Below are 17,480 nucleotides of genomic sequence, written 5' to 3' on the forward strand. Positions count from 1 at the left end.
GGGGGGGGATGATCAGCCACTGTAGAATTTCATATTTTGTTTTCATGCTGATATGCCAATAATGAGCCTCAATCCAAAGTAATAATAACTGTCCATTGCTTGGTTATTTAAACAACAGCATTGTTACTAGGGCATGCATATATTAGTTTGTGCTCCCGGAAGTTCAAAGTGAGTGCAATATTTAGAGATGACATTGACTATGCTGAAGAATTGCATCCCAGAGGCATTTTTGTCCTTTCGATTCTTTACTTCAGTATCTTGTCTATAGGTAATACGCTAGCGTCACAAGGCCAGTAAACAATGTCCCCTCTCCATTCACCAGAATCTCTCTCTTCACATCTTTTTTTTTTTTTGGTTCTCTAACAGATAGGAAGAATTAACCTAGTGTCTCCTCTGTTAGGTTTCGAGCTTTGTTCCAAAGGTTACTACTCCAACTCTTCAACCGTCAGTATTATCAAAGGCGAAAAGCGCAAAAAAGCTCTAAGGTATGGTAGGGCTTCAAGCGCAAAACGCAAATAAAGCGTGGGCTTTAATGAAGAAAGGCGCAAATGGAGAAAAATTACAAATATGTACATGCAGTCCAAGACTAATATATACAAGTATGAATACCAAATATATGGACAAAGAAATTGATGAAAATTTATGATAAAGTCTCAATTGTTTAGTGTCGTCTCTTTCGGCTTACGCTCATTAGCACGGAAAAGTATGCCTTAGAGACTTGATGACAATATTAAAGTACCCGCTAAGCGAGGCGAAGCGTTCAACATGTTTTGAGCCTCGCTTCAAGGCTTAAGCGCGCTTTAAGCACGCTTTTGATAACACTGTCAACCGCTAGACTACCACCTCGGGGACTTGATTAAGTAATAATCTTATTGAAGTACAGAAAATCTTCATATGAAGTTCAATAAAAATGTTGAGAATCTCGTACAGAAAACATCTATGCTAACCGGGATATCATATATGCTCCAAAAAAAAGTTAATTAAACTTTCTTTATATTCTTGTCAAACCTAATAGGTAAACCACAAGTCCCTACAGCGTAGCTGGCATCCCTGGCATGAATACGCATATATCTCTATCCTATTAAGTACTGAGAGGCTAGAGACATAGCTTGGTACCTAAATAAGAGCCTACTCACATTGTATAGTTGATTTAAAGACCTCCATCCAGTTGAAACCCCAAGCTCGTAGCCAATTGTTTGGTGATAATATGCTTCAATCTCAGTGAAGTAATCTTTAAAGTTGAATAACCCTTGTATTGGGTATAGCTCAGCACCTTCAATAACCTCCCTCAGTGCACCAGGCCCCAGATACATAAGTACCTATTAATGTCCAGTGCAGAAAAATTTAACTTGAGGTTACTGGAGAACAATGGTGAAATCAGGTGAAACGACCATCTTAGATGCACTAAAATGAGTAAGGCAACAAGAAAAGCATTATGGAAACTCATAATGGCTGGCAATAGGTTACAAAGGATGCTGTATATAATATAAAACTATTTCATTTTTTTATAAAGATAAAACTATTTGCACTAAGCAGTTGGAGCACAGACCCGGGCCATGCTAAATCATGAGCATACATGACCTCCTGTCCATGTTTATCAAAAAGAAGATCCCATTTTGCCTCAGGAAGGACGTTATTGAGGAGACGATATAAAACCGACTATAGAATTACACAACTGTGTGAAGTAACTGCTAGTATAATTTCGTTGAGAGAGCTATAAATCAGGTATGCAGCCAATATTTGCAAACAAATGATACACTGCGAACCAAGCTAAACGTCTTTCAAAACAACTCTCATTTTACTAGTGCTTAAAACTACAGCAGGCTTAACAAGACTGCAATTAACTGTAGACTCGCAGTTCATATCAAATCTCAAAACACATAAAATTTAACAGAACAAATTCCAACGAGGGACCTGGAGGAAGTGCACAACTACCAATCACAAATCAGAAGGCTCCTAGAGTATGACAAAAGATCTGATTCATGAATTTCTTTCTTTTTTCGCCTACAAACAAATAGGTAAGAAAATTTCATGCATGAAGAACCTCATTTGCATCTTTGAAACGGTCTACAGTGCTCTTTTTCGGCCATGTGACTCGCCAACACCTACATAGCCAAAGAGAAAAGCTTGAGACGGCTCATTATTAAGCTAGAACACGATTTCTACCATCATTTGCACTGAGATTAAATATACTAGACCTTTCTCGCCCCAAGCGGCGGGCAAGTTCTTCAGCTAAAGCTTGACCAGGTGGATCCCCATCAGTTGCCAGTATTATGCGAGATGCCTATAAATGGTAAAAGAACAAAATTTTCTTGTTACATGATCGATGCATATAATAAACATAGGAGAATAAAAGCAAAGAGGAGTCTGCAAACCTTTTCTAAATACTCTTTGCAGTTCCAAAGATACTGATACTTTGTGTCCTAGCTTCACAAAATGCACAAAAAGGGGCATTAGGTCCAGCATATGTGAAGATGCTAGCTAATTATACCAATATAAGGAGCACAGCTCTTCTCTGCACTCTAATAAAGGATGGAGCAAAGGCAGCAGAAAGTGGATGAGGATACATGATAAATACATGCATGAATCAGAAAAAGGTGTAGGGTTGTAATACAATTAGAGGATGCACTAGTCGAGATAAGCGTCATATTACAATTAGAGGGGGCAGAAACAAAAAGAACAAGAAACAAATTAGACTTTGCAACTCTAGCCTGAAGCCATAAAAGTCTTGATGAAAAAACAAAGAAAGTGTGCATATGTTTTATTATGCATGAGAAGTGAGCAAGCTATGACATCCATATAAACAAAAGTTAGGTACTAGATCCATATACACAAGTTATGACGATAAAGCCTTGACTTAAAAATCCATTTTTTTAGGACAAATTATAGAGAAGAAACCTTATCTACAGGTGGCAACTCTTTATCTGAAATAACTGGAGGTGCCCCATCGGGAACGCTCACACAGTTCCGAAAGCCAGCTTCTTCCATAGCAAGCTTGTCCATCTCACCCTCAACCTAACACAAGAGATGTAGAGCAATATATAATATCAGAAATGAATTAATCTACTTCTTCAAGGATGGAATGATGAGTGAATCAGACGTTACAATGATGATATCACTTGCTCCTTTTATATCGTCTAGACCATAAAATATCTTTAATGTATCAGCTTCCTGCAAATCAACAGTGTAATGATAAGGTTCAAAACAAGTGCAGGATACAGTCACTTCAACTAATTAGCATATTAGAAGCAAGAGTTAGGAACAAAACTTTAGTACATAAACAGATAATTTAGAAGAGCTGAAGAAATATGAAATTGTAATATTATTTGTACTTCAAAAACTTAATAGAAGACGCTCAACCATTCGATTGATCAGAAAAGGAAGATGAGATTCAATCAAGAAGGAAATCCCCATCTCTTTTTGAGGACATCATCACTATTCCAGCTTTCCCAATAGGGATGGGCGTTCATAACAGACCAAAACAACCAATGTTAAACTGATTGTAGAAAAAGGATCAGTTTGACAAATTGGTTCTTTTGATTCTTCTTTTTTTTGGGTTTGCAAACTATTTAATAATTGATCTTTGGAGTTGTGAGAAAGCACGGGAGAAAATATATTATTGATGTATATACATATGTTACAATGAGCCCTATATATATACACACATAACATGTCCTACTCCTAACATATATTGGATTAGGGTTATTTATTTACTCCTATTTACATGACTATTCTAACACTCCCCCTCAAGCTGGTGCATATAAATCATATGTACCAAGCTTGTTACATATGTAGTTAATACGAGGACCAGTGAGGGACTTGGTGAAAATATCTGCAAGCTGATCATTCGACTTCACAAACTTTGTAGCAATATCTCCCGAGAGTATCTTTTCTCTAACAAAGTGACAGTCAATCTCAATGTGTTTAGTTCTCTCATGGAACACTGGATTTGACGCAATATGAAGAGCAGCTTGATTATCACACACAAGTCCCATCTGACTAATCTCACCAAATTTCAACTCCTTGAGCAACTGTTTGATCCAAATTAGCTCACATGTCGCCATAGCCATTGCTCGATATTCTGCTTCTGCACTAGACCGAGCAACCACATTCTGTTTCTTGCTCTTCCAGGACACCAAATTTCCTCCTACCAAGACACAATATCCAGACGTAGAACGTCTATCAGAAGGTGATCCTGCCCAATCAGCATCTGAGTATCCAACAATCTGCTCATGGCCTCGACCCTCAAACAATAAACCTTTGCCTGGAGCTGATTTTATATACCGAAGAATGCGAACAACTGCATCCCAATGACTATCACACGGAGAATCCATAAACTGACTCACAACACTCACAGAAAAGGAAATGTCAGGTCTTGTCACTGTAAGGTAATTTAATTTACCAACCAACCGTCTATATCTTGCAGGATCGCTAAGAGGCTCCCCCTGTCCTGGCAGAAGTTTAGAATTCGGATCCATCGGAGTGTCAACAGGTCTACAACCTGTCATTCCTGTCTCCTCAAGAATATCTAAGGCATACTTTCGTTGTGAGATCACAATACCTGAGCTAGACTGAGCGACCTCAATACCCAGAAAATACTTTAATTTTCCCAGATCCTTAGTCTGAAAGTGTTGAAAGAGATGTTGCTTCAATTTAGTAATACCATCCTGGTCATTGCCGGTAATAACAATGTCGTCAACATAGACCACCAGATAAATACAGAGACTCGAAGCAGAGTGCCGATAGAATACAGAGTGATCAGCTTCACTCTGAATCATGCCAAATTCTCGAATAACTGTGCTGAACTTACCAAACCAGGCTCGAGGAGACTGCTTTAGACCATAAAGTGACCGACGCAAGCGACATACAAGGCCACGAGACTCCCCCTGAGCAACAAACCCAGGTGGTTGCTCCATATAAACTTCATCCTCAAGGTCACCGTGTAAAAAAGCATTCTTAATGTCCAGCTGATAGAGGGGCCAATGGCGAACAGCAGCCATGGATAGAAAAAGGCGGACTGATGCTATCTTAGCCACAGGAGAGAAGGTATCACTGTAATCGAGCCCAAATATCTGAGTATATCCTTTGGCAACAAGACGAGCCTTAAGACGATCAACCTTACCATCCGGACCAACCTTGACTGCATACACCCAACGACAACCAACAGTAGATTTACCTGAAGGAAGAGGGACGAGCTCCCAAGTACCACTCGTATGTAAAGCAGACATCTCGTCAATCATAGCCTGTCGCCATCCTGGATGAGACAATGCTTCACCTGTAGACTTAGGGATGGAAACAGAGGACAAAGAAGATAGAAAAGCATAATAGGGTGATGACAAACGATGATAACTCAAACCGACATAATGGGGATTAGGATTAAGGGTGGCCCGTATACCTTTCCGAAGTGCAATCGGTTGATTAAGAGGAGACAAGTCCGCAGTATTAGCAGGGTCAGGTGCAGGACGTGAATCAGCTGGACCTGATGCTGGGCGCGGACGACGATGATATGTCAAAAGTGGTGTTCCTGTGGCAGGGAGTCTAGGAGGAGCCACACTAGACTCCTCAACGGCTGGAATGGATAAGACTTCTATAGCGGAAGGTGAAGGAGGAGCTATAGGAGACTCGGGTAAGACTTCTGTGGCGGAAGGTGAAGGAGGAGCTATAGTAGACTCCTTAAAGGTCGGTATAGGTAAGACCTCAGATATATCAAGGGGGTCAGAAAGGTCAGAAGAGGTAAAGAAAGGTTTAGACTCAAAAAATGTGACGTCAGAGGACATAAAGTACCTACGAAGATCAAGTGAGTAACAACGATAGCCCTTCTGAACACGAGAATAACCAAGGAAGACACACTTGAGAGCACGAGGAGCTAACTTATCTTTCCCAGGGGCTAGGTTATGAACGAAACAAGTGCTCCCAAAAACACGAGGGGGAACAGAGTATACGGGTGATTGGGGACACAATACTGCATACGGTATCTGATTCTGGATGGGAGAGGAAGGCATCCGATTAACTAAATAACAAGCTGTGAGAACTGCATCGCCCCAAAAACGCAGCGGAACATGAGATTCAATGAGAAGTGTGCGAGCAGTCTCAATGATGTGCCTATTCTTTCTCTCTGCAACCCCATTTTGCTGAGGGGTATAAGGACAAGAGGTCTGATGAATAATTCCTTGAGAAGTCATAAACTGCTGAAATTGAGAGGATAAATATTCTAAGGCATTATCACTGCGAAAAGTGCGAATGGAAACACCAAATTGATTTTTAATTTCAGCACAAAAATTCTGGAATATAGAAAACAACTCAGAACGATCTTTCATTAAGAAAATCCAAGTACATCTTGAATGATCATCAATAAAACTAACAAAATAACGAAATCCCAAGGTTGAACTGACTCTACTAGGACCCCATATATCAGAGTGAACTAAAGAAAAAATAGACTCTGCGTGACTCTCAATACTACGAGGATAGGAGGCTCGGGTATGTTTCCCGAGCTGACATGACTCACACTCTAATGTGGATAAACTAGACAAACCAGGCACCATCTTCTGAAGCTTGGATAAGCTTGGATGTCCTAAACGTTTGTGAATTAGGTCCGGAGGATCTGTAACTAGACATGCCTTGGAGGATTTTAGGGAGTTAAGGTAGTAAAGCCCTTCTGATTCAAGTCCTGTTCCAATCGTCTGCCCTGTACTGCGGTCCTGCATAATAAAAGAATCATCAATAAAATATATACCACAATGGAGGGCACGAGTCAAACGACTAACAGATGCAAGATTAAAAGGACAGCCAGGGACATAGAGAACGGAATCTAGAGTGACAGAGGGTAGGGGATTCGCTTGTCCAACTCCTTTTGCTTTGGTTTGAGACCCATTGGCTAAAGTAACAGTGGGAAGAGACTGTGAATACGCAATATTTGACAAAAGTGATTTATTACCAGAGATATGATCAGAAGCGGCTGAGTCCACAACCCATTGTCCAGGAGGACTAGACTGGGAAACACAAGCAAAAGAATTACCAGCAACAGAAGTATTAGTCTGAGCAACAGAAGCTACTTGTGGAGATGTCTGCTTACTTGCTCGATACTGAAGGAACTCATTATACTCCCCTTCAGATAAAGAAAATCCCTGGTTACCTGTAGTCTCAGTCTGAGCAACATAAGCATTTTTGGTTGGGCGGCCATGTAAAGAATAGCATACATCACGAGTGTGTCCAAGTTTATGACAATAGGAGCACTTGGGTCTAGATCTTCCAAAACGACCTCCTCCTCGTCTATTTTCCATAGTATGAGATGCCCGATTGTCCACTGATTGGGATACGAGGACAGATGAGTCAAGTGTCTGTGATGAGCTCACTGGGTGACTAGGTGCTGCAGCAAGGCGAAGTAATCGAGAGAATAATTCATCAACTGAGGGGACGGTTGGACTAGCCAAAATCTGGTCACGTACTGAATCAAGGTCATTAGGGAGTCCAGCGAGTGTAAGAACTAGAAACATCTTCTGTCGTTGCTCTTGTTGTTTTTCAATACTAGCAGAAACTGGCATCAACGTCTCAAATTCTTCCATGACTGCCTGAACTTGTCCCAAGTAAGTAGACATATCTAATTCCTGTTTCTTCAAGCTTGTCATTCGCGATATTACATCATAGAAACGAGATATGTCATTAGTGTATAGATTACGAGCCTTTTCCCAAACTAAATAACATGTCTGGAATGGACGGAACAAGGGCATCAACTTGGAATCAATAGATCGCCACAGGATACTACATAACTGAGCATCGACCTTCTCCCATTGTGTTTTGGCCTTTTCATCACCTTCGCTAGCCTTTTTTGTTAAATGATCTTGAACTCCTTGACCTTTACACCACAACTCGACAGATGAAGCCCAATCTAAGTAGTTTGAACCTCCCATTAAAGGTTCTGAGGTAATCATAACACCGGAACTGCCAGAACTCGGGTTTCTAGACCCGAAAGCATCGACTCCCAAAGACATGGTTGGATTATCACCAAATAACAAAAAGAATCAACTGAAAATTCTCTGAAACAGATGAAGAAAACACTGTGTTTGCCGGAAAAGTACTGTAGCTGCCGGAAAAATCAGTGTAGTCGCCGGAAAAACTCAAAGTGGTCGGAATTAAAAAATAAAAATATGGACAGGCTCGGAATTGCAGGGCGATCCAACTGTCCTGAAGAAGCGAAGCCGAAAAATGGCCGGAAGAGGCCTCACGCGCCGGCGCGTGGGACAGACGCGCCGCCGGCGGCAGAGTTCCGACAGGCGCGTGACGGCGCGTGGAGGGCTATTTTCCGGTGATTTTTTCTGGGGTTTGGTCGGATCTCTCTTGGGAACCTTGTGGTGGTGTTGGATTTTGCACAACACTGTTAATTAGTGACTTTGACGCAATAAGTCACTTAGGTCACCGGAAAATTGCACGGTGACTGAGTTCTTTCTTCCCGGAAGTCGCTGGAATGATGCACAGCGATATGTTTCTCACTAAAGCTCTGATACCATGTGAGAAAGCACGGGAGAAAATATATTATTGATGTATATACATATGTTACAATGAGCCCTATATATATACACACATAACATGTCCTACTCCTAACATATATTGGATTAGGGTTATTTATTTACTCCTATTTACATGACTATTCTAACAGGAGTCATAATATCTAAAGAGAAAAAATAACTCAAGTATACTGCTAAATTAAGCAAAACCAACACCAGACTGGTTTGCAAAATCTAAAACAAAAAGAATACATGGAATATCTCTCTTCAGACAGAAGAAACCATTTTGACTAATAAGCCAAGCAACAGAATAACTGGTTTGCAAAATCTAAAACAAAAAGAATACATGGAATATCTCTCTTCAGACAGAAGAAACCATTTTGACTAATAAGCCAAGCAACAGAATATGTAGCCTACCGTAACATGTAAAATGGGGCAAATTGATGTTCTGAACAAGGAGACTATTTAATGTGTGTAAGGATTTTGAATGTCGCTAAATGTAACAAACCTCTAATGTTAGAGAATCCCTATTTCGTCTTGAAAGACAAATTATCGAGTATTCAAATATGTCCAAATGGAGTCAATAATATTGAGGATCCAGATAGCCAACCGAACTAGTTGGGTCGAGGCATTGTAAGTACACAGACAGGGGTCACAGTGGCATCATCTAGTGAGAATGGGAAAAGGGAAAGAGGAAGGAAAAAGGAATAAGAAAGGAATACTTAGAAAAGGAGAACAATGGAGGGTTCCAGGTAACAATTTAATAAGTATAAAACTGCCGCTTCAGAGCTTGACGCATTAGCAATTAAAGGACTCAGTTCTTTGGATTACTGAATCAAAAGTTCCATACCAAGTACTGAACCAAATTTCAAGCAGTGTTCGACTATGAGACCCAAAAAAATCGAGAAACAAAAAGGCAAAACTGAAAGAAAAATATGGTTAAGAAACTCGGGCTTTTAATTTGGTTTGAAGTTCCGCACACCCTTCTTACCACGGAAATTTACATAAGGTTCTTAGATTTGCCTCTGTTAAGCACGTGACTTTATACATGAGATTGAAGCCTCAACTAAAATTATTTGGAAACAAGTGCTCCATGGCATCTTTACCTTTAACTGAAGTAAATATAAATATGTTAAGTAGCAAATAAAGAACATTAACACTAACCTGCCAAAACTTTTTGGTGATGTCCCGGTACTTGCAGCTTACAAGTGCTCCATCCCTCCGATATGTAAATGCAATTACAATCTGAAAACAAATTTACATTAATGCTACAACAGCCAAGAAGTGACTTTGTTACTGCAAGGATGAGTTATTGCAGCCCCTTGAGCAGGGAAAGTAACAATATTGCTTCATTTGGCTCTCTCTTTAGCCCTACGTCTCTTATCCCTGGGAGGTGTACTAGCAGTATTCTTGGAAATCTCAATTTATTCTGGTGTGGATGGCTGGCAAGCCTAAATTTCTTGGTTTTTTGGATACTAGAAAGTCAGAAGATATGTTTCAAAATTCAAACAAAAGTAACGTTGAATAAAACAAAAAAGGCAAAAACATTTTCATCAGACTTTGTTTAATGGAAAAGGAAATTTTAAATAAGAAAAAGTGGCTGGTCACAACTTTCCTCGGATAATTTTATGTTTGATCAAGTACTTAACTTTCCTTGGATGATCTAACAAGTTTTGCAGAATTTATTCGAAAATCATCCTTGTGAGGGAAGTCTTTGTGGATTTCACAGAAAAGGGATTATTCTCTTGCTTTATAGTTTCAGGAATTACAGCTAGGCTGAGAATAGGTCTCAACCTTCCTGGAAAATGGGAGCTAACTAGGAAATGGTAAGGACTAACAAGATAATGATGAAACAGATTTAAAATCTTGATTTCTCTAACTAGTCAAAAAAATTTAACAGGACTTCTAAAAACCAAACCGTATTATCAACCCTCTCCTTGAAGTTGGTGCATAGATCTCTATCATGCCATACCTACTAACCAAAAACTCAAGAGTCCCTTCGTTAGGATATCTGCAATTTTCAGTGTGGTAGAAACAGTATACAAACAACACCTTCAGGCGTCTCCTCCATTAAGTGATCGGTAAGTTCAATTTGTTCGATCCTGCATTATTGAACATGGTTGTGTGTTTGCTTGGTCTTTTAAGCACCTCAAGAACTCTTACAAGCTAATTGAGAGGGTTTATGTTATTTTAAGCAAACACAGAGAAATTTACGACAAGAAATTTTCCCAATGCTAAGTCCAATTAACCAAGCAAACTAATGTATCTCATAATATTTCTGTTACTCGAGGATGAATCATTCTTCAGTCAAGGATGTATCATCATGAAATATTCGATTGTAAATCAAATGCAAGGGTGAGAGAATAATAAACTGAATAAATAATTCAGAGGTACATCTTTATCTTAAGGGTGCTAGCATGCAGGCAAAAGGTGATCAAGTCTATGGGTGTAGGGTAGCTACCGACAGAAACTGATCAAGTAATATGTCAGAAAATGACAGGATGTCAAACCTGATCACCGTATCTCCGTTGCATTACCGCATTTCTCCGCAATGTTTCTCTTGATATCATTCGCTCAGAGAAGTATGAGAGTAACTGAAGAGCAGCAAGAAGAAAATCAACTAATCAAAAGCTCATAAATTCACATTCAAATAAAACATAATCAATAAGCAATATATTGAGGAACAAAGAAGACAACCACATAATGCATCTGCAATTTATTTTGGGGGTGGAGAGTGACTGAAAAACGTAGATGGGACCTCACAATGGCAATTGCCATCTATTTTGGAACGTAGCAATATTATTGCAGAGGCACAAATTGTACTGCACGTTATAAACTGCTACATTGCAAATAAACATAGAGATGCATACTAGAAGTTGACTCTATGTTGCTTCTCAACATAAGGTAGGGCCTTGGAAATTGGAGGTAAATGCAGAAGACATGAAGGAAAATCTGGCAAATAAAGGTCTGAAATGCTGCACCCCCACAGGGAAGGCAACAAAGTGGAGGACAGTCTTGCAGCTGGATGCAAAGACACCAAAGGGATAGTCTTACGAACATTAGAAAGCTACCTTAAAGCCTTAAACAGACAAGAACGCTGCTGATACCAGATGGAACGCAGTGGGCATCCTTCATATTCAACCAGAAGAAAAAAAATTAAGACCGAAATGATGAAGAGAAAAATATTTCAAGTCTTTTGTGTTTGTTTTGTTAATATTTCACAATGTAAAAATAGTACAAAGTAGGGATCTTCCAATCTACCTTAGACTCCATGACTACTGTAGAAGCCTTTTGGGAATTCTTAAAATCGATTATAATTGTAGAGCCCTAACAAAAAACAAAGGAAGCATTTTCAAGAAAGAATTTCAAAAATGACCAAAATGTGAGCATTTGTTTAAACTAGATTAGGAGTTGCAGCGGGTGCCCAGTGGAATTGGAACACAAGCAAGCCTAAATTTGAAACACTAAAACCACATTCCAATGTCATAAAAAATAAAATTATAAAAATGAAAACAAACTATTAACAAAACTCTTAGTAATAAAATATTTTATACCTAGAGGTTAGAATTTGTAAACATATAGTCGGTGGGGTCGGTTTCGTTTCCACATTTTTTGGTTAATAAAAAACCAAAGCAAATACTGTCGGTCTTTTAGATTTAACACCAAACTGAACCAAGTCAAACCATATGTCATTTTTTAAGTCGGCTTGATTCAATTTTAATCTTGAAGACCCCAAAATTTAAATGGAAATCCAGCGGAATGGATTCCGTGCACTGTTGCAGTTGTGGTGGGCTAGACTGAGAATGGGGTGATGACATTAGTACCGCCTAAAATGAAACATTCATCATAAGAAAGGAGACTGGGTGTATAGGACTATTCACTGTCAACAGCAATGCTAGCAAGATGTAAGCAAGAGGGCAGTACAGGTAGAAAATAAGGAAAGAAAAAGAGAAGAACAACGAGAGTTAACACTTCATGAAGTTCGACCCAGTGTGATCTATCAAAAGACTCAACAGCCATATTTATCCATATTTCGTTCAAGAAAGCTATGAACAACTCAACGTATGCTGATGGCAAAATCAAGTGTCTTGGACACTATCCAAGTTTTGCAGGATGCACCAATAAATAATAGGTGACTTAACCTCAAAAAAACCCATGCCCAACAGCTATTAAGCAAACAAGTATTACTACATGCAGATGAAAATATTATTGAAATCCAAATTGGTAATGTAAGTAAAATAAAAAGACAGATCAACATACCACATCACATAAAGATTCCAGCCCCAAACTCTCCTCAGTTATCTGTCTGTACTTCTTAGTCACTTTTCCAATCCTTTTCATATCTGCAAAAGCTGTCTTCACATCTGCAAAGGCCTGAAACAGCATGAAAAAAGAGAATTAAAAAAGTTGACAAAGAAAATGCAAGATAAAAAGATTAATGAGCTCATCAAAACATGTTATACCCGGGTACCACCTCTCCACCCACATTTAGCTCGAAAGCATGTCCATGTAGCTGCATGCCTAGGTATCACTCACATGCTTTAGAAATATATTGCTAGAGAGGAAAGAAAGTATACCTTAAAAACGATGTGCAAAACAAAAAATTAGTTACCCATCCTGAGTAATGAAGAGAGATAAGCTCTTTTCATTTGAATCCCCACCTGTGCACTACAAAGCAAAAACATTGCACTAACTGTCAATATAGGACATTCTAAGCGTATTTCAGATGCGATAATGCTAAAAAATTTCTAAAATCTTAAACTCATTAACACCTATTAGTACCATTTCTAGTTTAACTCTCAGCCTTCAGGTGCCCACATGTGGAAGATATGAACCACGATTTTCTTCTAAATAAGCAAAATTTTCAACTACCAGAAGGAGCATCTGTAAGTGTGATTTCTTTTTTCTTTTTTTTGATAAGGAGCACCTGTAAGTATGATAATTTTTTGTTCTCTCTTTTTTGTTTTTATGATAACCGAGATTCGGTGGATAACGGATCCGCCACTCTACCTCCTCCACTTAAATACCAGGCTTTTTTCTATAACAAGGTTTGAACCTTTGATGTGCAACAAACCCACACATCACGTGCTGCACTCTTACCACTAGACCAAAGACCTCGGGCAGGAGCATCTTTAATTATGATTTTTCTCTTTTCTTTTTTATGATTTTTTTCTTTTGTTCTATTTCGCACAGCAAGTCTTTCTTTTTATTCCTTTTTTAACCTCATTTCTTTATCATTCTACTTGACAAGGAAATAGCTCCATTCACTTTTAATCATTGATAGGGTTGTAAGCATTTATCATTCAGATCTTATGTCTTCACCTTTCAAACTCTATTCAGTTTCGAATCAAATCTGCAATAATTTGTTGCTCAAACAAAGTATCATGCATGCAGGCATTGAAATCTCATTTTTTCTACCATCAAGAAACTCAGTAACCGTAGCTTGAATTACTATCGACAACATACTGACAGAAAATATAGAAAAACCAACAACGGCTACTGTAGGGATACCTACTGCAACTTGACAAATGACAGCTATTAATCAATCAAGATGAATTATGCCACAATTCTAGACTAGTTGGTTTGCATGTATGGATTCTCACTGACCATTCCGCTCTATCCATCCCCATTTCGTTCCAATAATAATTTCCTTTTTAATATAAATTAGAGGTTTCTAAACTTTACTTAAGTAGGCGCCTAGTTAAACAAGGGTTGCGATAGGTGGACGATCAATGCAAAGATAATGAATCCTCTGAACACATAACATGCATATGCACTTGAACTTTCTAAGTCGCTTTACTTCGACACCAAGCTCATTGAAGGAAATCATGAATATGTCCTCTAATCCAGATGCAACACGACTCTTTCAACCCTGACTAAACATGTAGTGTTGAAACTTGGTAAATTGGACACCCATAGAGTTAATCTTTTAAGGGTAAATGGAGAACCACTATCGAAAACTTACTATTGCCAAGTCATCCGTGCACAAGATATTCATAAACTCATTAAAATATTAACAAAAAACTGCAAAACTTAAACACACTAAAAATTTTGCCCATTCAATTATAAAAATTCTTAGTGAATAGAGAAAACCTTTCAAACAACTGTTCTATAATGTTTTTTTAAAATTTAATTATTCAATAATTGCTCAGAAGTCCATATAATCCTACTTTGGTTTTTAAGTTCTCCTATAATTCGTCTAAAATGCTGAAAATACAAAAAGAACCGATAAAAGAATCCAAGTTGAAAGTGAATTGGAAGGATCTCGCACGGTGAAAGATGAAGCATCTTTATTTAAATACCATTTGATGGTTTGCATTTCAATATAAGAGAGAGATCCATTTTCTAGTTAAACAATAAAGACCATACTCTTGAACACCCTTACATACAAAACATTCTTAAAGAGAAGGTTCCCAAAGACCTCTTAGTAACTCACCATTGGACAAAGCAAACCAGAGTATTGCCCTGGTCCACAAGAACCAATATCTATTCCAATCTGGCTTAATTTCTCCTTCAGTGCCTTCACATGTTCTGACTCTGCAATTCCCTCCACTGGGTCTTCCAGAACTACTCCAGAAACTGAAATCATATAAACAATACAACAATTACTCAATAGTCCCAAACAAGCTGGAGTCGGCTATATGAATTCTCATTGATCATGTTCCCCATTAAATTGGTCAAAATCATATAAACAAAGGTTTTCAATAATTAAAGGTGGCGTTTATTTGTGGAAACTTTTATAAAATCTTGCAAAAAAATCCAATATGTATTTTAAGTTTTTCCAAGTTTTTTTGGAGAAAACTTTTTGGTTAAGACACACGCCACGGGATGAAGACTACGGCGTGATAAAAATGGACCTTGGGCCTAACTCAATCCCAAAAGCTAGCTTAAGAGGTGAGGTGAGGATTGTCCAAGACCATATAAGGAGACTTAGACACCCATTAACCACCGATGTGGGACACAACTCAACACCCCTCGCGCCCAGGCCTACAAACTGGAGCGTGAACAATATAAATGGGGGCCCAACATTGGTAACAATAAATTGGGATGGGTTTGGCTTTGATACCACGATAAAATGGACCTTGGGCTTAACTCAACCTCAAAAGCTAGCTTAAGCTAGCTTATGAGATGAGGATTGTCCAATAACATATAAGAGACCAAGGCAACCATTACCCACCACCTATGTGGGACACAACTCAACATTAGCCAGAAGTCTGGTACTTTATCCACACCGTGTACCACTGGTTCTAGGGGATTTCTCATTTATCAAAAACAAATTTCAAAAACATGCTTCTTTTTTTTTTTTTATAAGTGGTAGGGTTAAAAAAATTCTTCTTCTACTCATTTTCTCTTTGCACAAACTTTGTTTAAAAAGAAAATTACGGCTCCTAAATAACACTTGAAGAATATTACAAAGTTTATACAAGCATAGTTGAGGTCAGTAATTAATCCCATGACAAAAAGAACCGCAAAAAAAAGTACCTGGTGGGGGAATACGGTGGGGCCTGTAAGACAAGTTTGAAGTTCCACGAATTGGGGAGATGGGTTTTGAAGCAAATGTTGAAAAGATGAGTCTTTGGTTTTGAAAAGGGTGGGTTTTTGAAGAAAGGACAGGAATAATAGTCTTGTGTATGGTAATGGATGGCTTGTGGAGAAAATATTTGGAGCCCATGGCAAAGTTATTAGAGTTGTTTAGTACAAGTCTGCGATAAGGTAGAAGAATCATCCTGCTATTTTACAATGTAGAATTTGCAGTCATGGTGTGTGAGTGTTGTGTTTTTGCAAGAAACTTCGGAATGCGTGGGGTTAAGGAAGGGTTCTATAGTAGTTGTGAATTATGTGGGCTTATATGCTGCCCGGGTATTTTGGTTTGGACCCGAATCAGCAGGGGCCATATTTAAGAAAGAAAGAATTACAAACAAAATACACATGACTTCACACCATAACAAAAAATGGCCCATATTTTTAAGTTTTACCCTACCTAGCCCATATTGTACATATTTTGAAAACACTAACTCTTACAAATTTAAAATTTGTGTTCTTACAACCATTGCTTCTAAAAGCTATGGAGTTAAATCTTTGTTCTCACAACCATTGCTTTCACTCTCTCTTCTTCTCACATCTTCTACATATGATTCAAGTTGACGTTCGCCATTACTGCTTCTTTCTCTATATCATTTGGTTGCAATGTAAAAAAATCGAAGAGTACGTAAAAGTCCACCATTGAAGGTCATTCAAAGCTTTGCTTTCAAAAATAGAATTTTTTTAGTTTGTTAGTTATTTGGATTGGGTGTTGTTCCAATTCATTGAAAATATCAAAAGGTGTTCAAAGTTTAAATTTGAAGTGATTTGGAGTAGATTTAAGCAAGATTTGAGTTAAATTTCAGAAAAGACGCAAGGAAGAAGACGACGTCAGTTTTTTGTATAATTATGTATAATCTTGTATAATAGTGTATATGAGTGTATAAACACAACTTATACACTTTTATACACCTTTATACAAGCGTCTGTAGACGAACTTCTTCCACGATTTTCAGTTGTAATTCTTGTTCAAAACCAGTCCAAATCTCCATTAAATGACTTCAAATTTTATATACAACCTCCTTATACAATTTCTAACAAGTCTAAATAATACCCACTCCAAATTTATCACAAAATCAAATTCAAAATTTAAACCCACATATTTAAGCTTGTAAGAATCTAATTTTCACCACCCAAATGGATTTGGTTTGTTGAACTAATATTTGAGTCACAGTTACTGATTCGAAAATTAACTTAAAAGCTTGAGCAATCTTTTTTAAAATTAAATAGTAATTTTGAGAACCTATTGGAGTTGGATGTTGAATCTTAGCCTATATTTTTGGGCTAGTTGGTTGTAAATTGAAATATGGACTATAAAATTGAATAGTAGGAAGCTTAGTTGTTCTTATGTGAAATTTTCTCTTTAAGAAAAAATTTCAGTAGCCTAGCAGTAGTAGG

At 38.1% G+C, this 17,480-nt stretch overlaps 1 protein-coding gene across 5 annotated transcripts in view; it reads right to left on the reverse strand.

Annotated features, from left to right (window-relative positions):
* Nucleotides 1-16,334, reverse strand: part of LOC109212527 (twinkle homolog protein, chloroplastic/mitochondrial) — a 29,570-nt gene extending 13,236 nt beyond the window's left edge. For 4 of the 5 annotated variants that reach the window (XR_002065877.1, XR_002065876.1, XR_002065875.1 and 1 more), the window contains exons 1-13: nt 15,984-16,334; nt 14,938-15,080; nt 13,114-13,169; nt 12,965-13,022; nt 12,762-12,875; nt 11,012-11,095; nt 9,666-9,746; nt 3,106-3,171; nt 2,899-3,015; nt 2,376-2,423; nt 2,199-2,284; nt 2,045-2,105; nt 1,137-1,319 (exon numbers count right to left, since the gene is read on the reverse strand). Coding sequence is in view for 1 of the 5 variants with exons in the window: in XM_019376181.1 (XP_019231726.1) it covers nt 1,137-1,319; nt 2,045-2,105; nt 2,199-2,284; nt 2,376-2,423; nt 2,899-3,015; nt 3,106-3,171; nt 9,666-9,746; nt 11,012-11,095; nt 12,762-12,875; nt 12,965-13,022; nt 13,114-13,169; nt 14,938-15,080; nt 15,984-16,227 (1,341 nt within the window). In the remaining 4 variants the exon portion in view is untranslated. The remainder of the gene's footprint in view (nt 1-1,136; nt 1,320-2,044; nt 2,106-2,198; nt 2,285-2,375; nt 2,424-2,898; nt 3,016-3,105; nt 3,172-9,665; nt 9,747-11,011; nt 11,096-12,761; nt 12,876-12,964; nt 13,023-13,113; nt 13,170-14,937; nt 15,081-15,983) is intronic. The other variant, XM_019376181.1, reaches the window with a different exon arrangement.
* Nucleotides 16,335-17,480: the final 1,146 nt, after the last annotated feature.

This window comes from Nicotiana attenuata, unplaced genomic scaffold, assembly GCF_001879085.1.
Source record: "Nicotiana attenuata strain UT unplaced genomic scaffold, NIATTr2, whole genome shotgun sequence".
Lineage (NCBI taxonomy): Eukaryota > Viridiplantae > Streptophyta > Magnoliopsida > Solanales > Solanaceae > Nicotiana > Nicotiana attenuata.